The sequence below is a fragment of the Carettochelys insculpta genome, chromosome 3 (assembly GCF_033958435.1).
Source record: "Carettochelys insculpta isolate YL-2023 chromosome 3, ASM3395843v1, whole genome shotgun sequence".
NCBI lineage: Eukaryota > Metazoa > Chordata > Testudines > Carettochelyidae > Carettochelys > Carettochelys insculpta.
In genome coordinates, this window is record NC_134139.1 from 54,758,470 (window position 1) to 54,782,450 (window position 23,981).

At 42.7% G+C, this 23,981-nt stretch overlaps 1 protein-coding gene across 2 annotated transcripts in view; it reads left to right on the forward strand.

Annotated features, from left to right (window-relative positions):
* Window positions 1-12,307: 12,307 nt before the first annotated feature.
* TMEM63A (transmembrane protein 63A) overlaps window positions 12,308-23,981 on the forward strand; it is a 42,711-nt gene continuing 31,037 nt past the window's right edge. For both annotated transcript variants that reach the window (XM_074989877.1, XM_074989878.1), the window contains exons 1-4: window positions 12,308-12,435; window positions 16,400-16,589; window positions 21,116-21,195; window positions 22,558-22,618. In XM_074989877.1, the coding sequence (XP_074845978.1) occupies window positions 16,410-16,589; window positions 21,116-21,195; window positions 22,558-22,618 (321 nt within the window). In that variant the 5' untranslated portion in view covers window positions 12,308-12,435; window positions 16,400-16,409. The remainder of the gene's footprint in view (window positions 12,436-16,399; window positions 16,590-21,115; window positions 21,196-22,557; window positions 22,619-23,981) is intronic.

The following is a 23,981-nucleotide window of genomic DNA, read 5'->3' on the forward strand; positions in this document are numbered from 1 at the left end:
CCTTGGGCATATGCAGAAGTCTTCCAGGGGTACATCAACTTATACAGATATTTGCCTACTTTAACAGGATACAGTGAAGTCAGTACACACTAAAATGTCATACAATGACTGCTCTATTCTGCTCCATATACACTAAACCAGTGGTTCTTAACCTGGGGAGCATGCACCCCCTTGGGGTGTATGATGCCCTTCCTGTGGGTGCGAGAGATGCCATATTTTTTGGGAGGTAAATCATCGAAAACACAAATTAAGCACAGGCACGTAAGTACAACTCTTTGTTTCATCAAACCTATATATTTATTAACATTATACATTTTTTAACAATTAGTGTAATATACAAACAAAAATTTATTTTAAAGTTTTAAGCTAATTGTAGTGAAATTATTTCGCTACAAAAAACAGCATACTGCCACGTTGTGGGGTATTTCTTGATGCATGCGCAGATGATGTGGCAGCTCAGCAGCTTTGTTTGAATTCTGTTAGCCACTGTCAGCAAGTCGGTTACAGTATACTTCCACAGCAAAACACTGCAACATCTCTTGGGAGTACTTGCATATTTTTGTATGATTCCTGTAATACTATTTGTAGTGAGTAATAACATAAAACTATTTTACATATGTTTAATATGCATTTAAAAGTGTATAGGCTCCCCATCTCCATTTTTTATAAGGAGTGAAAGAGTGTATTTGATTTTTGATAAGGGGTGCAAGAACATATTTTGAGAACCAAGAGGGTGCAGGCTGCAGTAAAGGTTAAGACCCACTGCTCTAAGCGCTGAAATGTAAGCACCCAGATCTCTACATACCTTCCTTTCTTCTTTTCTTTTCTCTTCAGCAGCCGAAGAAGTGAAATGTATCTCATGAAAGCTTACACCCTACTACTCTAATAAATTATCTGATGAAGTGGGTCTGTCCCATGAAAGCTCATCACCGAATAAATCATTTTGTTAGTCTTAAAAGTGCTACATCTCTGCTGCTTTGTTTTGTTGGAGAACAGACTAACATGGCTACCTCCCTTTTACTAATAAATGTGTTTGTCTTTAAAGTGCCATCAGACTCTTTGTTGGTTTTACAATATTTATATTTCCATTGATTTATTTTATAATTATATGGTAAAAAGAGAAAAGAAGCAATGCTTCAGTAATACACTTTTGTATTTTTATGTCTGATTGCCTAAGCAAGTGTTTTTTAAGTGAGATGAAACTTGAGATACTAAAGACAAATACAATTCCTATAGTAGGAGTACTCTGGAAAGATTGAGAGACATAGAGTTACATAATGCAAGCACAGACAGGTACTGGCAGTGAGTTGCATATGAATGAAGGACAGTGACAAAACTGTCCCTGACACGTACAGATTTTCCCTACAAATCATTTCCACTGAGGAACTCATAATCTTGAATTTGGGGAAGTTTTGGAAGTGAGAAGAATCACCACTAGCAAAATACATGTCCATGAATGCTGATTTTAATTTGAACCACTCAGAGGGCCTGCTCCTGTAAACTCTTATCTACCCACCTAGTCCTGGTTCATGTCAGTAGTCGCTACTAAGAGCTATTCAAACAAGTACTATTATGGAAAATCAAAACAAAAGAGCAGTCATGTAGTCATGTAATATTTTGTTAGTCTTTAAAGTGCTACATGACTGCTTTTTTGGTTTGAACCAATACAGGCTAATAGGGCTATCTCTGTTACTGTTATGGAAAGTGAAAGCTACGAGTGTATCCTTCAGCAGCAAAAAATCTTCTGATGAAAATGCGATTTCTCTCAAGAGTGGTGTCCAGCCTATTAGGTTGAAGACTCTTCATTGTCAAATGTGTATTGGGAGCAGATTTATAGGCTCTACATGTAAAATAAAATTATTGAGCAAACACAGTTGAAGCTCAGCTTTAAAAAAAAGGATGTGGATTGCAGGCTTTTCACAGGATAGTGATTATCTGCTCCAATTGCAGGATTTGCCATTCTCTCTTTGTCATGTAAACAAGAAAAGTCAGGAATTTTATAATAGCTCTTTCTGTGAAATGTGTATTGGAACCTACATGGTGCATTTAAAATGTCAGACAGGGGATTTAAGGCGGCGGCAATGAATGACATATGAGGGACTGACAGCTTCAATTCAAGTCAATAGTTGCCTGTCAATAAATGCAAGATTTTAGTTTCATTCTAAAGAAGCTCTCAGACATGGCTGCTTGGTTGGCTGGGTATATCTGCACAATGTTTACAAGCCTCTTGGTAAATAAATCTAATGGGCTAAAAGAGAAAGCGTGAAGGGTTTAGACTTAATTGTACAGGTTTAGCCTCAGCAACATGGACATTTCAAAGAGATTCGTTGTGCCCAGCAGGAAAGAGTATTTGCTGAGTGTGGGTGAAGATTTGTGTCCTTAATTTTCTGAGATCTGTATATTTCCATGTCCACAACGACTTTGTGTCATGTCCAGACCTGTGTTTGAGAAAATGTTAATATGACAGTTTCTGTGTGTTAGGAAAAACGCCAAGTGTAGTTTGTGCATCATACACATTGTACAGAGGTAGATGGGCCCAGACTACAGAATGATATTGGACGCTGTTGTTTGGATCTATGGATCTGGAGCTGTGATGTCCAGGCCCACATACAAATTTCCACACACTTTGGGACTTTAAGTTTGACCCCGATCTCTAGTATTTTCTTACTCTTTTGGGCTTAAGAAAGACCACAGAATGTGATGTTCACAGTAAGTGCTGGCCCTACACCTTGGATAACTGACTTCCTCTTTTTATCCACAGAATAGGTGCAGTCCATGTGTAAACTGCCCCTCAGCAATCAATCTCATACCTCACCTGGAGGAAGAGAGATGGGAAATTCAGTATTTTATCCTAAATTTTTAGTAAAGATAAACCTAAGACACACATTCTGACTCAAGAGTAGCATTCACATTCCGTCTTTGGCCTCTCTCATGACTGTCAATTACAATTAGTTTTGGGAATGCTGTCTGTGACACCTTTCCACTAAGGAAAAGTACCAAGCAAATTAGTGGGAGTTTGGACATATAATTCAACAAGCACAGGATCAGGTCTGAACAAGTGAAGAGAAACAATGAAGTTTATTTCACAAAGAACACCTATGAGTGCCATCCAATGGTGGAAACTTTTGGCCTTTACGGATGTGGGCCAAACTCAAAATGGTGACCAAGAAAAGAACAGTGCCATATCCTTTACTGTGATTCTGCAGACCCTCAGTTCTTGGGACAGGAACCTGAGTTCTGCTTTCAAATCCAGTTGTTCAGCATGGCAGTGTAAAGTAGGAGGTTCTTTCAGTCAGATATGAACAGCTTGCTGGTGAAAAGAAACAACCTAGTAGCCCTCAAGCACAATGTATTAGCACCAGTGTGAGTCTCCCCATGTTGCCCTTCAATATACCTCATCCCTGCTCTGGAAGGGTTTGTTTTAGACTTGAGAGAAGAGTTTGTCAGTCTCCATGGTCCACCCAGTCCTTGGCCTCTTTGCTGTGACTGCCAGAAAGGGAGACAATTTTCATGACAGTCTTTCTTACATGAACATTTGTCTGCTAGCCACTGGATCAAAATCACCTAAATCATTTCAGCTAGGCTACCACAGAGCCTTTGGAGAATAACAGCTTTTACTTTCTATCAGCCTAGGCTGGCGTGGATCCATCAATCTACATCAGAGAAAGTCTTGTAGCTCATGCCAATCTAATAACCCTTCAGGTCCTCCTTACAGACAAAATATATTCACTCAATGAAGCCCCTGAAATCGATGGAAGCTGTGCCCATTGATGCTAGAGGCATGGGCTGCATCTGTCCAACAGAGAGAAAAAATGTATATTTACATAATGCAACAAGTGCCAAGACTCTACAACACATCTGACCTTGAACTCCAAGATACCATAAGCACTATCCTGATGAAGGCAGTCACCCTTTAACTGTGCAATCCAGATTACGCTGACATTCAGACTCTCTGAATTCACTGCTTCTGTACAAAGAACTCTGCTTTTCCTTAGGAAATTGCTCCAGTCAAAATGCCCAGACAAGATTGTTAAGATAGGAATAGAAATATTTGGCTTCTTACTTTGCCATAGATCAAGTGATGCGAACCAGGTCAGATGGCGTGCTCACGTTATTTGTGTTATCAGCATTTGCAAAGTGCTACAGTACTGGCACAAAAGTCTCCCTATATTATTTTTTACTGCAAAAATAAACATGAGTGTTCAATATATGACTATTTCTCTTACTTCACTGTCCTCCTTCTCAGCATTTCCCCACCAGCAGGTAGCTGGCAAAGTTGCGTTTGTTAGTGTGAAAGGCCAAAATATTGGTGAATGCTGTCAAATGAAATACATGTAATTTCTGTCATATGGCCTTAACTAATCTGCTCATATTACAGCCAGTTTATTGTACACAGTTTTATATCACTGACTGCTCTATGTCTCAGGAACTCTTTCTGGAGAGGTAACTCAGTTTTGCAGCTCTTAATGAGAGTTGTGCTGAACAAAAAGGCTGTGCTATTCCTTCTTTATGAAAAAGATATTATTCGCCTCCAATAATTCCCCAGTGACTAGACAGATGCTTGAGCTCAGCTTGCAATTACTACATTCAGTTTTCTTCCCCTTTCATGGAGCAGACCATTCTACTCCCCCCAAACCAAACATAGCTCACTATCTGGTTAAATATGCTGCATATGGTTTGAGAAGATGCACCCAGCACTTGTGCACCTTTCCTTTATGTTCTGATATGGAAGGTGGGACCAGAAAGGAGAGATACGGAGAAATCAGGATCACAGTAAAAGGCAGGAGAAGGCATGAGAAAGGAAGAATGAAGCAGGAGGACAGAATACTATAAAGCTGAGAGCAGGAATGAGGGAGTAGAAGGGAAGTATCAAAAATAGAGGAAAAACAAGAGAACCCTGGAAAGGCAGAAGAAGAGACGTAGAAAAAGAAAATGGGAGAGAGAATGAGGAGGTGCTGAAAGAAAGCAGGACACCACAAAGAACAGAATTTATGGAAAAACAATACCATCTATGCTAGGCAATTATGTATTTTTTAAAGCTGTACGTGGGTGTGAGAATCCTTGGACAGGCTTTGTTGTTCTTCCTTCTATCTTCATTCTGTGTGTGCCTTCCTTCTTTCCAAGGAAGTTAAAGTGCTAGTGAGTGTTCCCCAGGGGCCTGGCATGCTGTCAGTTGACTTCACTGGCTGTGAGCTACTATGCAACCAGCAGCTTGGAGCATGGGCCCCAGACTTTTTGCTCACGCTTCAATAAAACCAGCTCTCCTGTTTTGGGGGTGGGGAGCATTCTGCTCCTGATGAAGGCACAATGCTCTCACTCAGAGCTGTCCACTTTCACACCTACTGTATGTTTCCATATGTAAAGCATTCTTCATCCTGTCACCAGGATGCCTGCTGCCCATCTGCCTGGGACACTCCTGCCGGGTGTTCCTGGCACTCTCCTCCATGGGTATGCTCAGTAGGATCATCCTGCTGTCATTAATGGAGACCTCATACCACCTTCCTGAATTAATACATATGCGCAAAGCAGCAAAGAGTTCCTATTGCTGGGGGAACTGTAACACTGAATTTTCTGGCTTTCATACAGTTAAAATCAGAATTTTACAAGTAATGCCCATTTCTCAAGGTCACGTGGTAGGACTCTAAGTCAAATAAAACCTCACAGATACTATCCTATCCAAATCCATAAGCAATTAACAGAACTTAACAAAATGAAGCAGTTTCATTTTGAGTTTTGTCTTTTCTCCTTTAATTTGTACTAACTTCAAATTCAAATCAAAGATATGTGAAATCTACACAGTCTGGACCCACTGGGTTTTTTCCTGCTCCATAAATAAGCAGCAGTAGTAAAATCACTATTAATTTTTGCCTAGGGAAGGAAATTTTTTTTTGGTTACATAAAGGTGTTTGGGTCTTTAAGAGGAGGAATATATACCTAAACTGGGTTAGGAAGTGTAGTGTAGACATAGGCACAGTGACTACATCAAATCCTTAGTATATTAGGAGGTTTGTAAAACAGATTGCTAGATGAAAGCACGGATTAAGAGGTAGCAATGGGCCATCAGGCTAGAAACCTGAATTAGATTCATTAAGATAGACTTGAATAGGTAGATGTGTAAGTGACAGCAACCCAGGCCTATGGGTCTTTTGCAGCAGTAATGAAAACTCCAAAACCACAGGGTGAGAGGTTCTATGCATGGAAAAGCCTCAGACCACCTGCTGCCCAAGATCCTGAGCATATCTGTGTGCGTGTTGGGAGTTCACCCATTGAAGAAAGTCCTGCTGTGAAGGATAAAGCCACAAGTGAGAGGCTGAAGTTGAACCAGAAGGCCCTTGCATAGAGAGTGGCCTTGATCAAAGACATAAACTACATAGGAAGAGTGTCACACATGTAAATGTAAATACTCTGCACACTTGTTGAACTAGGTGCTAAAGAGCTGACAGAGTGGATGGCGAACATCCACAATAAAGTTAATGTGGAAGAATTTCAAATTTTGTTGACCTGCTCCCCAGGGTCCTATGCTGGATTTCCATGTGTCCCCAGCAGTGAAATTTAATGTTTGTTATCTAGTGGAAGGATGTAGCTTTTGTCACCAGAAGAACAGACAGTGTCAAACAAAAAACTCTTTACCAGAAGGGGGGAGGGGTTAAATGTGCCACTGCTGTTGAAATCGGAGATAAACAAAATCACACTACTTAGCTAAAAGGCCTGTCTAGACAGGGGAATAAGGAAGCAAATGCAAGGGTTGTAAGTTACCCATCACTGTGAAAGAGAAAGAGAGAGAAAAAGGTATGTTATACATGAGCAAAAGGCACGAATGACAAGATGCAGTTCAATGTCAAGATAACTGAACATCAACTGCATTAGGTCATAAAATCAGATGTTCTAGCTAAGGTGAGGTTATGTGGGTCAAATTTTCTTAATCTTAAAAAAGACAAGAAGGAAGAACACAAATGGCTTATTTACTGAAACCAGTAAAACAATCAGCCAAATGTAACTCCTCCATACAAATGTTCTGGAACAAAATTGTTTCTGGATAATTACTACTTTTCCAAAGCAGAGTAATTATTCCACGATAAATTCACTTTAAAAAAAATGGGATGACCATACAGGGGAATTATTCCAGAATCTTTATTCCACTGTAGCTCTGACAGTCAGTTTCCCACTGTAGCCAATACCTCAAATACCTTGCCTCCAGTTAATTAGAAGAGAATACATACATTCACATAAATTCACCACTGGCATTAGTAGTTTAGAATAGAATTGCACATGTGTATTTGACCAGTGAATTTGATGCTCTTGTCTTGGGAATGTGTTTTAAGCTCACATAAATGTTTATAGCAATATCTAACTCCTCCAGAACAATCATTTACTATGTAGATCCTAGCTCACTTAAAACTGAAGCCCTATGTCAAAATTCCCTTGACAAGTGTCTTGTTATTGTAGATGATCTGGTGCTTTTTGTGGTGAGAGAAAATTAGGTGAATTCACAGAACTTATGCACTGCACTTCTGACCTATTGTCTAGCAAGAATTTATTTTCAAAAGAAGGATGATGTTCTTTTGGGTAAGAGAGGTGCATGGGAATCTAGAGATCTAGGTTCCATCCACAGTTCCGTTGCACACAGAACTAAGTACTTTTGTGCAAGTCAGTTCAACTTTCTATGCCTTATTTTCCTGCTTTGCAAAATAGGAATGATATGTCTCTGCCTAAGACCTGTGTGGTTGAGACTAAATCCATTAATGTGCAAAGATCCTTGACAGCCTTGGAAATAACAGTATTATATGTCATATAACATTATTAATAATAATATTATTAATTATAATTATTACAAAAGAGATAAAACAGAACTAAGTTTTATAAAAATTATAATTAACAATATAAGGACTTCATAATTTGCAGGCCAATTAAGTAGAAGCTGCTCAGATACTATGATGATAGTGAGCAGCTTCCACTTAATAGACCTGGAAAATGTGAAGTCCTTAGTGGCCTTCATGGACTCTCTGTCTCTCTCTCCCGCTTCTGATGGAGAAGAAAAGATGATTATTAACTTGTTATTGTGAGTTATGGAAGCACAAAATTGTAAATTAACTACTAAATGTTGACAAAAAACAAGCAGTCATATAGCGCCTTAGAGATTAACACATTTAATAGGTCTTGAACTTTCATGGGTAAGACTCACTTCTTCAGATGATTTACACTAGTATAATGCTATAATTCATAAATGGCCAAGTGGCTAGAAAAACTTCCATTTCTTTTCATTCCTTGTCTGAGATCTTGTACCCAAGATTCAGCAAGCTAAAATAAAGAGACCTAGAGGCTAGAGCCATTACTGGTATAATGCTATTGACTTCACTGTAGTTATACAAGACATAAATTTGCTTCAGGGTGTTTTATAGGAAATGCTGGCAGACATGTAACTCCCATGCGAAGCATTTTGCTGCCCAAGATAAATTAGAGAAATACAGCCCCTTACTTTAACCATGGTTACTCGAAGAATAAAACCACTTAACATCGTGATGTTGTAAGATGACCATTTTCTGGCTGCCATGATACCAGTACTAATGGGCACTGTTATGGAAAGGGAAGATGTAGTAAAGGATAAATAATAGCAACATGTCCCAATGGTATAATTATATAGCACCCTTCCTCTCCGGTAATCATGATCACCCCAATGTTAATGATAGAAAATAAGAATATTCAAACTGTGGAGAATGATGTCCCTATTAAAGAGGTAATAGACAGTTTGGATCCAGGCAGATGCAAAGTTTAGGAGTGTCAGGATCTAAGCTTTGATTGGGGCTCATCTCTAGTTAAGAAGTCTAGACAGATTACACAGGAAGGGTAAGCAGTCAGTAAAGAACCACAATGGAACGCAAGTCTCCTGACTCACAACTTTCTGCTTTATTTGCTAGACTTCATTCAACACACATTAAATGTTGTACCTAAAATCCTTGTGCGTGTCCCTTTAAACATATCTGAATCTACAGCTATGGGTGTACAATGCAATGATTACATAACTACACCTTTATTTGTTTAACTTTATTTTAGCTTACTTATAGTGACTAAAATTATATGGAATGTATGGAGTAAACACTTACATGTATCCAGCAATCACTGCCTGGTGGGGGAACAGCCCTCCTTCCCTGGCTAAAAGTGGAGTGTAGTTCTCCCTCCTCTCCAAGACTTGCAGAGGTCCCCACAGCTCCTCCTTCTTGACTGAGGCAAAGAGAACTCCCATCTTATTTCAGTCTATATTCATGGAGTAGCTAAGAGCAGAATTAATGTCCAGAGGGGACCCACCCCTCTGGGGCAAGGTGGGAGGGGGGCAGCTCCATGCCCCAGAGGGGTGGGTCCAAAGGTGAAAAGGGCAAGGCCTAGGGCACAAATACACAGAAAAGAATAAAACTATTCAGCCTCCCCACCACCACCAAACATAGATATATTACTGTGTATGCACCATTCTGAGCTGTTATTTTAACTACTGGTTGTACCTCCTAAAACCATCACTCTCTGGTCCAGCAACATCCTAAGGGCAGGAGGGGCAGCAGCCTTGGCAGCCTGGCTGAAAACAGTGTGGGGGCCGAGGTGGAATCTCCTGGCAGTGGAAGAGGCCTGGAGTCCCCTGGCAGCGGGGCTGGAATTTACTAGCTGCCGCATGGCAGTGTGGAACTGGGGCCGGATATAGAGCCCTGCAGAAGCCTCAGGGAGTATGGAGCAGGGCCACAGTAGCCCCCAGGAGTGTGGGGCCACCCAGCGGCAGAAGCCAGAATCTGTTTGCCTTATGCTGCAGCTGAGCAAGCAGCCCTCTGGGTGGTGGTCAGGGAACCAGGCTCCATGCTTGTGGGGGCTATCGTAGGCAGCAGGCTTGGGGGCCAGTGACCAGGAGACTCCTCTGGTCTAGCAAATTCTCTTGTTTGGGACTCGTCAGGTCCCAACCATACCAGATTAGGGAGGTGCAACCAGTAGCATTTCGTTGAGATGAAAAATCCGTGTGGGAAAAGCTGTCCACTAAGGAGTTTCAAAGCAGGAGTAGGACGTCAGAGAAGACACTTACACATCAACAAACAGCCCAGTAGCAGCAAAAGACTGAGGAGCATTTGCTAACATGCCCTTCTTCAATAAGGACAGCTAACCAGGAAGACAATGATATATGTCAGAATCAAACCCTGAATGGCACCTCTAAACAAAAACTAACTCCCTGAATTAGAAACTGAGCAGTACGTGTATCACAGAATCCTAACCACAAGTGCCATATGAGGGGTCTTGTAAGGACTGCAGTTTCTCTAAACTGTAATTTTCTGCCTGGTTCTGGAAAACACAGCCCATCTCCCAGCATTGCATCCCTGGATACCATAGCTTGACATTCACTGAACACAGCTGCCGAGGGAAGAGTGTCTCCTACTGACTTGCAAGCACCCTTTCTTACAGCACAGTGGGCTTTCTGTGGCCCCAAGACTGTACAGATGCCAAAATTGGTAACTGAAGTAGGCCCCAGGCTGTGCGTAACAGTGACAGCTGCATCTCTCTGCCGTGGCAGGTTTGCTTCTGGCATCTGAATCAAGGGCTCCTGAGCACTTTGAGTAGCAGAGAGAAGTGGCTTTGAAGTAAGCTCTCAGGAAGCAAATGTCTTATGAATCTGCCTGTGTCTGCAGATGTTGTAATCCTAGTGGGGAAATCTTAATAAACTGAGGGTGAGATTGCAACTGTTTCATGGATTAATAGCTCAGAAAGGATCTTTGTGATCATCTAGTCTGACCTGTGCTATCCAGGGCATAGAACTTCCCCAAGTAATTGCTGATTGAATGCCAGTGACAGGAGAACTCATCACAACACTTGATACATTGTTCAAATGGTTAATTACTCTAACTGCTAAAAATTTACACTTTATTTTTGCATTGTGATTTTTTCTAGCTTCAACATCCACATATTGGCTTGTATTACTCTGTACATTTGCCTGTTAGACTGAAGAGCCCATTATCAAATATTTGTTCCTCATGTAGGTACTTGCAAACTATGATCAAGTTGTCCCTTAACCTTCTGCTCTTTAAGCTAAAGAGATTGAGCTCCTTGTATCTTTCATATAAAGCTTGCTTTATAGTCCCACAAATCATTTTTGTGGTTCTTCTCCAAACCATCTCCAATATATCAACATGCTTCTTAAACTCAAGACAAAGGCACAGGGCAAAGTATTCCAGCTGCAGTTGCACCAGAGTTGCCAAATACACAGGTAAACTCCAGGAAAAGTCCCCTGTTTATGTAACCAAGGATAGCATTAATCCTTTTGGCCACAGTGTGGCATTGGGAGCTCATGTTCTGATAATTATCCACCATGATTCCCAAATTTTTTTCAGATTCACTGCTTCCAGCAAAGAATTCCTCATTTAGTAAGTGTGGCCTATACTTGTTGTTCCTGTGTAACTTATGATTTCACATTTAGTACTATTAAAATGCATAATTTAATAGATGAGCTTTCATGGGACAGACCCACTTTTTCTTTCATGGGTTTGTCCCACGAAAGCTCATCATCTAATAAATTATTTTGTTAGTCTTTAAAGTGCTACTTGACTGCTTTTTTGTTTTGACAGAATACAGACTAACACTGCTATCTCTGTCACTATCCAGCTCCTCCCATTTACCTTTTCAAAAGACTGGCATAATATTTGCTTTCTTTCAGTCTTCTCCAACTTCCCCAGTGTTCCAAGAGTTACTGAATATTAAGATCCAGGGACTAGGGAGTGCTTCAATGTGCTCTCTTAAAAGTCCCAGTGCAAGTGATCTGCATCTGGTGATTCAACTATGTCCAGCCTTTGCAGCTGCTGCTGCTGAACAGCCTCTTGCTATACCGCTGGAGTGGAAAGCGCTTAATCCTGTTTTTCTCCCTTATGCCGAACGGAAATATTTATTCGACACTTTTACCTCCTCTGCATTGGTTTGGGACAACCCTACTACCACTACAGCGGGGTAAGGACGGGGAAAGGCACAGGCGCTGCACAGAGAGGCACCAAGCAGCAGGAGCGCCGCAGAACATGCCCTCGAGGAATTCGCTGGGCACAGGGGGAGCAAGCGCCACGTGGATCACGGAGCCGGGGAGGGCGGAAGGGCTCCGAGCGGACAGTGAGGTCTGGAGAGCGCTCAGACGAGCACGGCGGCGGGAGAGTCAGGCGCTCAGAGGGCTCCGGAGGGGCGAGGGGGTGCGGTGCAGCAGGCACCGGGCTGGCGCTGACACCCAGGCGGGCAAGGGCCGGGCAGTACCTGGGCGCGGGACCGCTGCTGAGAAGCTGTGGGCGGGGACGCATGCGCGGCTCCTGGTACTTGTGGCTTTGACTTTGTTACTTTCGAGCTCCGGACGCTGCCCCCGCCCCGGCAGGAGGAACTCGCCAGCGCGCAGGCCGCTCCTCGGGCCGGGCGCAGAGCGGGCAGCTGCCGCTGCAGGTAATGGGGCGGCGGGCGCGGAGTGGCGTGTCCCGGGCTGGGAGCTGCACGCAAGGCCCCTCCCAGCCCCAGCTGAGGGGCGGGCCGGGGCGGGGAGACGGGCCGGCTTCCGGCCCGGAGACCGGCGGACCCCCTACCCCAAAGAGCTGCGCGCAGCCTACCAGTCCTGAGGCACTGGCGGGCCTGGCTTTGGGGCGGTATTGGTGCCCGCTGGTGTGTTGTGCCCGGCTGATCAAACCCAGAAGAGTTTCCCTGCAGGAAGTTCCTGCTTGAGACCCAGCGCCAGTCGCTCTCTTGACCCCCTTCCTGGTTGCTACCAGCTACCCAGTACCTGTGCTGAACCCACCATGCCTTGCTTGGACCTTCTTCCCAGCCCAGGGAAGTTTGTGGATGGTGGTGGCCCTCTTTCCACTGCATTACAAGGCAGGAGCAAAGGGCCTGTGGACAGGGATAGGACCTGGGGATTCCTGAGTATATTCACCTGGCTCTGCCATTATACTTTGTTGTGATCTTGAGCAAGGCTTTTCACTTACCTGGAGCCTCTTACTCCTATCTGTACAATGGGGACAGTACTACCACCCTGTCTCTCAGGAGTGTTGTGTAGATTAATGGTCAACATCCTGCACTTTAGAGAAGCTCTTGTATGACTTTTTACTATGTATCGTGTGTAGGCCAAGCTTTCAAGCCTCACGGTTTTTTCAAGTTAGCTGTGTGTGGCTTGAAAACTTGTCTGTTTCACCAATGTTTATTTAGTTGAATAAAAGATGTTATGTCAGCCATCGTGTATCTCTAAGGCAAGTAAAAGCATAAAGAAATATTAGCATTGCATTTTATTGGCTACAGAGAAGAATGTGTGTAAATACATATACTTTTGGTTACATATGCAGCTGCTCTTCATGGTTAAAACTTAGGCACAACGGCTCTGGACTTGACTGGTTAGTTACAAATTTGGCTCTCTACTGCCCTCTCCTGGAGGTAGTTGCAGTGGACTTATCTTTACAAAACCCTTACCTTGAATACAGGGTACTTCTGGCTAGTTGACTGGCCGGACAGAGGTCGTAGGCTAATATTGTTCAAGTTATTGTATTTTGTCAGCTGGTACTGTTTCTGCATGGACACAGGCTAGCTTCCCTCTAATGCTAGTACTTCCCCATTGTGTCTTCACAATACACCCTGTGTCTGACAGACAAGTTCTCCTGCTTCTGCTTCCTTACTGCAGTGCAAAGCAGCATGTGCTATGTCCCCAGAAATGGTGGCACCACAGAGTAGTGAGTGCCATGCCACTCGTGAGCTGCTTGGACACAGCAGCTCAAGAGTTATTTGATAGTGTAGTTGATTTCACTTGAGTCAGTCTGACTTGAATTTTGTTGACTCTACAGGGAAGATGTAGTCAGATGGGCAACCAGAAATAGTAAGTGGGCTGTGTGAGTGGCCCTCCTTCATCTGAGAGGCTTGTGGCTCACTGAGGCTCCACGTGTGGCCTGCACAGCCCTTGTCTGCCTACTCCCCCATTTGCAGTGTTCAAGCTCTGGGATGAGTAGGAGTGGAGCAAGAATCAGGCAATTTGTGGTGCCTCCAAAGTGCTGGGAGGGAGCAGGAGAAGTAGGAAGTACTGGACTCCCATGCCCCAGTGTGAGAGCGGGGGCAAAAGGTGGGGGGTCTGTGAGCTGCAGGTTGTGTACCACTGGCCGGAGGCAAAGGTTCAGGTTCTGCCTTGTGGTAAGGATCACAGATCAGTTACAATAGGTCTTTAGGCCTGCTTGGGGCAGAGGCAGTTCTGTCAGTCATCTGCTGCAGGAAAATGCTCCGCCCCTTGTTGTTCCCTCCTTCTCCACAGAGACTGGCAGGAGACCTCTCCAGCCCTCCCAGTGGTGGCTTTTCAGGAGACTCCAGCCTTCTGTTTCTGCTTCCTGGCAGCCATTTGGGTCCGGAACTGTCCAGCCACTCCCCAACCGCAGCCGGGGCGGTGGTTGTCTTCTGGGGATATTGTTCCCTTGACTTCACTTTCCCTGCTGAGGCCTCGGTGTAGCTGGTGCCCCAACAGGCTTCGAGCAGAGAGCTAGGCCGAGAAAGCCAGAGGTAAAAGGAAAGACCTGTGTCTCCTGTTCTCTGCCCCGTAGAAAGTGTCTCTTTTGGATCTGGCCCAGCTCTGTGGGCAGATGGCAGTTTTTCCCTCTCTGCACAGGTTGTGTGGATTTGTCTCAGCATCCTTCCCTCCTCACCTCTCTTGGCCTTCCTGAGAGAAGAAAGGAGAGGCTGATTTTGCTGGGGAAGGTGAAGGCACCATCTCAGTAGCCCTTTCTCAATGGGATTGCCTTGCCTGGGCAGAAGAGCAAGCAGGAGGGAAGGAAGGATGGGAGCCGCTAGCAAAAGATGCAAAAAAAAAAACAACCCTGCGCCAGCTGCAATCCTTAGCAGAAAGGTACTTGGGACCCGCTGCTGCCATCCCTCTCACTCTAGAACCCCATGGACTGACAGCTCCGCAGACCCAGCAGTGATTCGCAGTGAAAATAAGTGATTCGGCCCAAACCTCTAAGACCCTGAACCAACAATTATGTTCCCCACACAAGGTCACCCCAATAGAATCCATGTTTGAGGTGTTGCCATATTTGCTTTCTCCATTGACCTTCCTGCTTGCTGCCGTTTCCAAACGGGCAATATTCTAGTGCAGTTGTGATATCTGACAAGACCTAGTATAGTGTTTTAGACTGGTATTCTTCACAGGTGCCATAGTGGGGATGTTTATTAACTGATAAGCGTGGGTGCCACCCGCAGCCTAGCATGTGCAAGGGGTTTCTCCAGCCCTGCTGGGCCACCACAGTAGGGAGGCACTCCAGTGTGACCAGAGTAGCCTGTCTGTGGCAGCCTGGGTGGGGGAGCTGCTGGGGAGGCCACTCCAGTGCAGCCAGGCTGAAGTAGTCTCCCACTGCAGGCGCCGCTCCAGCTGAGCTGGAGAGCCACCACCTGCAGCACATGGGGGTGTAGGGAACCAGGGCTGCTACTGCACGGCTGGAGCCTTCCTGTCTGCGGTGTTTTCCTCCCCCCCCGGCCAGGCTGCTGCAGATGGCGGCTGCTCTGTCTGCACTGGAGCGCCCTTCGCTCCCAGCATTGTTGTGGGCGGGGCACTCCAGCTGGAGCAGCCCTTGTCACCTGCGTGCCATGAATGGGGGTGTTCCAGCCCAGTTGGAGCAGCCCATGTCTGTGGCAGGGCCTTTCCCACCCCCATTTAATGGGTAACTGGTTAAACCTAGCGTTTAATCAGTCAGCTTATTAAATGGGATTTTACATCCCTATGCCATTGCGCTCATTCCCAGAATAAATACAGAAGATGCTCTGACTTCCTTCTGTCAGGCATCAAATCCCAATTTATAGGAACATGGACAATCCTGGGGCAGAAAAGTCATATGTTTCCCATGATGAAACCAGCTAGATGGCCCCCTTACCATTTTGTAACATAATTTAAAATATAAAATAATGTAAAAATTAAAAATCTGAATAAATGCATTCAGCTATGTAACTTGCTAAATAAATATGCATAGATGTCACTTTTTTATTAACCAGGAAGATATAGTATATGATATATGGTGTAAAGGCTATATTTAGTTGCAAATCAACAAGATTTAATGGTTACCAACCAATGAAAATCAGCCTTTAGAAACAGTCGTTTAGAATACGTGGATAGAAATCCTGCAGCAAATAACATTGTGGTAACAGATGGTGCTCAGTGAAGGTGGTGCTGCTTTTCTCAGTGGTGGAGGGGGATGATGGTAAAATGTTTGCTCTGTATGAGGATGTTTCTCAGTGGTGGAGGGGGATGATGGTAAAATGTTTGCTTTGTATGAGAACATCCTCTACTGGGATGTTCCTGTTTTGAATGCGTGTTCTGTAGGCACATTTTGCAAACATGGGTCTCCTAACCCATTAGTCAGGCTGTTAATGTGAGTGCTCACTTCCTTTTTCACAGGAGACACAAGATGATTCCTTTCCCGTTTCTGGATGTTGGACATTCCCGTCTAGTCTATTTCTTCAATAGGTCTAGCTACTCACCAAATGGGAGTTACTGCTACAGCTCTGCACAGGGCAGTACTGTGCTCCAAGGAGTAACTTTTGGTGGAGTCCCTACCGTCCTGCTGCTTGATGTTACTTGCTTTCTGGTAAGTTTTTTGTTTTCAGCTCTCACAGCTCTAACACTTCTGGCCTATCTAGAAACTCAGTGTTGTCTAGAATACTCTCAATATCTGATGGGGATTTAGGACAGAAGGATCTGTTGTCCAGGATGTTTAGAACAGAGGTATTTTAGGAGGCTGTGGAGAGACCTGACTGCTAGCCGTTTTATTAGGGAATTTCAAAGCACTTCACAGTATTCATGTGATGGGATACTGATGGGTAGGCACAGAGAGGCTAAAGGGCTTTCCACAGTTATGTATGGAGTCAATGGTAATGCTAGGAATAACACTGCAGGCTACTGCTTCTGTTCCTTAGCCACAAGAACCTCCTTTTGCCTTATTGTTCATTCTTATAGAATATAAGGATAAGCTGGTGTTTGACAATTTCTCAAGAAAGGAAACCTAATGCTGAATACTGTTACTGTATTAAGGAATAACTTCCTAATGGTGCGCTCTATTAGACAGTGAAATAGTCTCCTAAAGGAAGCAGAATATGGAAATTCTCTTACTTTAGACTTAAAGTGTTTAAAGCAGTGAAGACAATAATATACAAAAAATCCTGCACAAGAAGAAGGATAACAAGATAACAAAGCGTAGGGCTAGAATTTCAAAAAGAGAGTTAAAATACATTTGGGAATTAATTTTCTTGAACATGTACATATGTATTTCTACATATCTACATATGTATTTCTTGCACATAGCTACTCAGTTTGCACTCAGGTGTAGGTGTGCAGATGCTCACAGCTTTGTGTGTGCAAACTGAACTCTGCCTATTAAAAAGTTGGCTAACGTGACAGTCTGGCCTCAGCCATAGATTGAACTCAGGAAGAACATCTTTCTGTTTTACAGGGACTAAGTTGTTAATTTGTATTCCGTAGCTTTCTGTAGTTTTGTTCAATGGTCCTTAGCCAGAACAACCAGATTCATTCAAAGAGCGAATAATAACTATAGTCTGTGCATTACGGATTATGAACTTAAAAGAAATAAAAAGGGTGTATTCATTGTGGCATTTATTACTATTGTGCTGATGATGAATGAAGGCCACTCTTGCCAGTGCTGGGACCAGAGAAGATTAAAATACACATCTTTTTTTTAAGAAAACAATTTTTTAATTTAAATAATAAATCTTTCTTCCTAATTTATAGCCTTTAAATTGCTAAAGTGGATATTTTCTCCCAGTTTGGCTAATTTCCCAATTGTTAAAAGAATATCAGATGTTTACTTAATATATGCCTTAATGAAAAAAAAATTAAAATAGTCATCTGTGTTGAAAATGTGACAGGGCCTTGTTGATATCCATATGATGAGAACATTACAAAACTGAAACACACAGTTGATTGCTGTACCCTCTAGACTATCAACTAACCAGCACTATTTTCCAACCTATTGAACTTCCTCTGTTGAAGAAAGCTTGAAGTGTTTCTCCATTAGGCTGTGTCTACACAGGCACAAATCTTCGAAATAGCCATATTTCGAAGATTACTAATGAGGCACTGAATTGAATATTCAGCACCTCATTAGCATTAGGACACTTCCGGCCGCAGCGCTTCAAAAGCCCCTCTTTCAAAAGCACGCGGCTTGGTGCGGCTACACGGGGGTCCTTTTCAAAAGGGCCCACCCCTTTCGAAATTGCCTTATTCCGATCAGTGATCGGTATAAGGAGATTTCGAAAGGTGCAGGGTCCTTTCGAAAAGGACCCCCATGTAGCCGTGCCGAGCCGCGTGCTTTCGAAAGCGGGGCTTTTGAAGCGCCGTGGCCAGAAGCGTCCTAATGCTAATGAGGTGCTGAATATTCAATTCAGCACCTCATTAGTAATCTTCAAAATGGCCATTAGCATGGCTATTTCGAAGATTTGTGCCCGTGTAGACACACGCGTAGGGTTTACAATGTGAAGTCAGTGAGACATGCTCTTAAGTCACTTAGGTTCTTTTGAAAATAGCACTGGTAAGTGCCAAATATTTTTTTAAAAATTGCTCAGAATGACATTTTGAATGTACTGGAAGTCTAAGTAATAGTTAATGCTGAAACAGTTTTGAAGTGCTTGCTGCTATTAAATGTTTTAATAAAAAAATGTTAGCCCCTAATTCCACAAATACTTATGCATATGCATAACCTTTAGCACATAAATAGTTCCAATGTAAATCAATGAGTCTTATTCATGTGAGTAAAGTTAATTTCCTGCTTAAATATTTGCAGAATCTGGGCCTTAACTTTCGATATTTTGTTTTTTTGTTTATAGCAGTTCTGTATGACTCAGATACGATATGATATATGATACGATACCAGCAATAGCATTTTTAAAACCAACCAACTAGTATTAGAATTCAGTTTATTATGCATTTTAGTTTAAAATCTCAATAGCAAAAATTTCCAAATTTAGTTTCACATAAATGAATTAAAATGTGATAGTGATTTATATACCTCCACATTGGCAAGGGCTCCTTTCGTTTGTCACTTGAAAGGGCATGTCGAATATTTATAAATGTGTTTCCCAGACAATGACCTTTGGGAGTAGAGGAGAATGGGTTGAGGCAGAACTCGTGCACCCTCTAGTATCCCTATCCACTGACCGAAAGCTGCTATCTCCTTTGTTCTCATCATGTTCTGTAGGGCTGATCTGGTCAATGATGATGGGAATCAGTGGGTAGAGTTCTTAATGCTTGACCTGCATTACTTTGTGGCACATTGCACTTCCCCCCCACCTCCAGCTAAGATCGTTGCTGCTTGAAAAGATGCACACTAGCCAGTCCCGAGCCAAGAAGGGGACCTCGAGGTCCCCTTTGGAAAGTGGCAAAGTAGATTAGAACATCAGTGAAGAGCTCTCTAGGATTGACATAAAACATTGGTATCCTTCCACCTCCTCCAAACTAGGAGCATAACTTTTGCTGACTGTATGCTGAGTTCCACTGAAGAGCTTCTGATAAGAAGTAGCTTGCATTGTAAGGGGTTTTAATATTATTATTACTGGAGATTTGTTGGGGAGGAAATTTTCCACTGCAAGTTCAACAGCCAATGTATTGGACAGAGAAGATCAAATTTATCGCTGGTGAAACTCCAGTGAAGGCTAAGGATATACGCTACAGATTAATTTGGCTACAATATCTTAAGTAAACATAGTTTTAATCCACCAGGCAAATAAATTTAAAACCAGCAAATGGATTTGTTAATTGGGGTTCCTAGTAGTAAAGTGAGAATAAAAAATTTATCCAATTACTGAGTGTAGGAAACTGTGCTGGAGAGTAGTCCAAACTTTGACAACCTGAAGGCTGTGCTGGCAATTCTCTAGGAATCCAGAGGACTCCCCTACCTTTAAAAAAATAAGATACAAAAATAAAAACCACAACACAATGGAACAGCTAGCGGGCATCTTCATTTTCAATATGGAGGTACGATTTCCAATCCACTGTTGTGCCTGGGTGCTAGTTTAGATCTGAAATATTTAATCCAGGATTTGTAATCCTTACTAAAGAGAGAGGTGACTATGAGCCACACTGAAGAATTCTGTGTTAACCATTGTTTGGGAGCAGCCATACTTCATCCTGACACTTGACTTTTAAAATATTGAGTCTTTGCTTTTGGGCTGTTTTGCATAGAGGACAGGAGGTACCTTCTCCCTCCATGAACAGCATTGCACAGTGAACCAGGTATATTGTGGAGTGTTCTTGCCTTCATCCAACTATTACTTTTTTGCCTCTGGATGCTAGACTTAGAAGTTCAAAGGCCTGAAGTCCGCTGAAAACTCCTGCATTCCTCTGTTACAAAGTGATGTTTGCAAACTTCAGTAAGGAGGACTACATCTCTCATCTGATTGCTTTTCAGAGTTGTTTTTTTATAAAGATCTGTTAATCTATGAATGATGGATTGCTTTCTGACTTGCATGATCCTAATCTTTTTTGCCTGCTACAAAGGAGTTAATATAAGTGTAGGATTTAAAAAAAGCCTTGGTCATGGGTTTTATGAACCTAATAACCATTGTAGCTAACTATCCTGAGGGGAAAGTAAACAAATTTCAAGTTTTACCTGCAAAAGCTCACACTACACCTATTTGCATCATTGTTAACTTTGCCATGATGAAGCATCCATCATACATTTGAGCATTGTTAAATAATAGTAATGGTCCATTATGAAAGTTTCAGCTTCTTCTGAAACATTTAGTTGTTATATACTGATTAGTGTGTGTGCGCTACTGCCTGCCATTAGATTGTATCAGAACTATTCTCAGTCTGTCATAAACTTTAATATGAGTCTAGTTAGATTTTTTTTTTCTTAGCTACAACTTTAGGCCTGTGTTATGAGAGCAGGACTGTAGTTCTAGACCTGCTGACTCTGTTGTCCCAAACAGTCATTTGTAGTGGGGTGACCACTGGATCTCTTATGCAGTACGGGTTAGTCCCAGAGATGGGATACCAGGTTTGACAAACCAGCAGCTTAATCTGATACAATAAAGTCTATTGTCTTCAGAAAGACATTTCCAATTTCCAAATTGAAATAAGATTTTTATTTTTATTTTCTAGATTTTAATATTAGCTTTTTCCATAATAAGGAAGAGATTCTGGGACTATGGTCGCCTGGCCCTGGTGTCGGAAACTGAAAGGTAAAATGATGCGCAGCCAAGTCTTGCTGTTGAAACAGTTGGTGAATGTAGATTTAAATGGGATTTTAGGTAATGAAAGTCTGCATAAATATGATGTAACTGTGATCATATATTTTTGTTTATTTATGTTCTTGGTTAAAATTCTCTCCCGATTTTACTGTGTGTGAAACACACGTCTCCTTTCAACAGTCTCACGCTGTAGGACACCGTCAGTAAATAAAGCTGTGTGTTTACAGTTGTCGTGAAGAATCTTTCTCAGTTCCTATGGGTGAAAGAAGTGGCAGGAAGACAAAAGAGCAGCAGGCTGCTCAAGTCTGTTAATGTTTCATCTGCACTCTTACAAGAGCTTCTGCTGCAGAAATATAGTGTAAGAATGTGAGCTATTACATTTAGTTGGATTCGAACGCAAGATCTTCCCATGTTGACACAGAAGGTGCTGCACTCCATAGACTTGATGTGGCCCAATCAAAAGACCTGATTCTGTTTTTCTTGAAGTCAGTGAGAGTTTTGGCATTGATTTAAATGAAGCTAGATTCAGCCTGCGATTTTAAACTTCTTGACGTCATCTTTGGACACTTGGAAGATAGTGATCTAACTATTCTTGGAAGGTGGGGTTAAACTGAGCATTGTTGCGTTTGTCCTTTAGAGCACTGGAAGTGTAGTTTTAACATACCCCCAAATGAATCTTAACGCAGTGCATGTGTATTTTATGTGTTTCTGAATTATGAAATAATTTTGTTTTTCAAGAAAAAACTGAAAACAGGAACTTCCCATTTTATCAAAGACACCGGATTCTCTAATGGCTCATTGCAATGCTATCTGACAGCAGTGAGCTGGGTGGTAGAATCCTGCAGGAGAGCTGAATCAGAGCAGTTCTTGTAATGCTTCAGGGATCATCTCAGCTAAGAGACTGAAACTGTTGTGGGGTAAAGGAGAGGAAATCAGAGAAGATTAGCTTTTGTAATGATTCTGTGTGGGTCCGAGCTGAGGTGCAGGAGGAACACAGGTAAAGCTGTAGCTTGAGTCTGTGCAGGGTTAAGGTCTGCAGATACCAAACTAATGGTCTGTTTGTTAAATTGCATTAACATCAGTGTTCCATAAAATATTCCATCCTTTTTTATTTTTGCTCACTTTTACATGCTCCTTTATTTTAAGAAGCTCATGTTTCCTCCTTTTTGAACACCAAACAGAAGGCCAAGCTTTTGTAATTAAGTAGAATTGTGTCTGTTACAATATTGGAAAAATATACAAACTTTTTATTCAAGTTGCCTCTCATGACTTGAGAATTGTAAAAACAGCTTTAAGCACTAACAAGTAACTGCAGTATTTCTACAGTCACTTAAATGTCTCTTTGTGTTTTAGTGAATCAAGATACCGCCGATTGTCGTATTCCTCATCGGTACATGATCCTGAATATGACAGTGTCAGTATTTGAAATAGATACATGAAACAATGTGTATGTATGTGAAAACATGCTGGTACAAGGGAATCTGCCACAGTTCAGTCTTGCATCTGCAGGACTCTGCACAGGGTTAATCTCTCCAACTTTGGGATGCAGTAACACATTACGAAAAGTGTGCTTATACTAGAACCTTTGATGGCTTTATGGCATCTTATTTCCAGCCCTCAATAAACACTATGATTCTGTTACCAACTAACATCCTGTTCTCACTTAAAAAAACTGCTTACATTTGTATATGTCTGTTGCTGGATGAGAGAGTGCCTGGACCAGAGAGCCCCAGCTTCGTGGAGGCAGTGTGCCTGATGGGCCAGAAGCTCTGCTGGTGGACTGATGGCAGGGAGCCCAGACGGGCATGGAAGCCTATTGGCAGCTCTGTGGCTGCGGGGGGAGCAGAGCCCCTTATCTCCCCCAAACAGCTCTTTGATGGGCAGGAGCATAGCCCCTGCTCTGCCCTGGCAGCCTGGAGGCGGGGTGTGTGGAGGCAGCCAGGAGGGGAGCCCAGCCAGCGGGCTGGAGGCCTCCCAGGTGAAGCCAGAGGCCTGGCCTCCTTTGATCCAGCAAATTCCCTCATTCGGGACTTCTCAGGTCCTGAGGGTGTCAGATCAGGGAGGTGCAACCTATAGTCTTAATATTTTGAAGAAATAAAATACTAATTTATACTTAATACAGTATTTTCTACATCGAAAGCACCCTGCAAATATTGCCTAATAATCCTTTCAACACATCTGGTGATGTTAGTCACATTTCACAGATGGGGAAATTGGGGCACACGTGGGAAAATCAGGTAATAAGGCCATATCTAGTTAGTGGAGAAACTGAGCAGAAAAGGAAGTCCGCTCATAGGCCAAATTTTCAGTTGGCCTCATCCACAGCCTTTGATTTGAGGAACGATAAACAGTTGTAATTCAAAATGTCTTAGTCATCCTATGTTTGGCTACAGCTTCAAATTATGGAAGAGCTGTCCAAGCAGTGTTGGGCTATGTCTAGATTGCCCAGAATTGTCGGCAAAAGATACGCAAATTGCACGATGCATTTGCATATCTCCTGCAGACAGTTCTGTTGGGAGAGGCTTTCCTGACATTTGGCCCATTTATGTGGGGCCAAATATTGGGAAAAGCCTTTCTACCAACGTATCCCTTCTTCCTCATGGGATGAGGATGACCAGGATGTCAGCAGAAGGCTCCCAGAGCAGCAGACATCTGTCAGGAGATCTCCAGGCTCCTGGGAGAAGCCTGCAATCTAGACATAGCCTTATTGTTTTAATGTTGTTTTAAAGATCCATCGGCTAAATTTCGGGGATTTTTATTTAAACCATATCACTGGG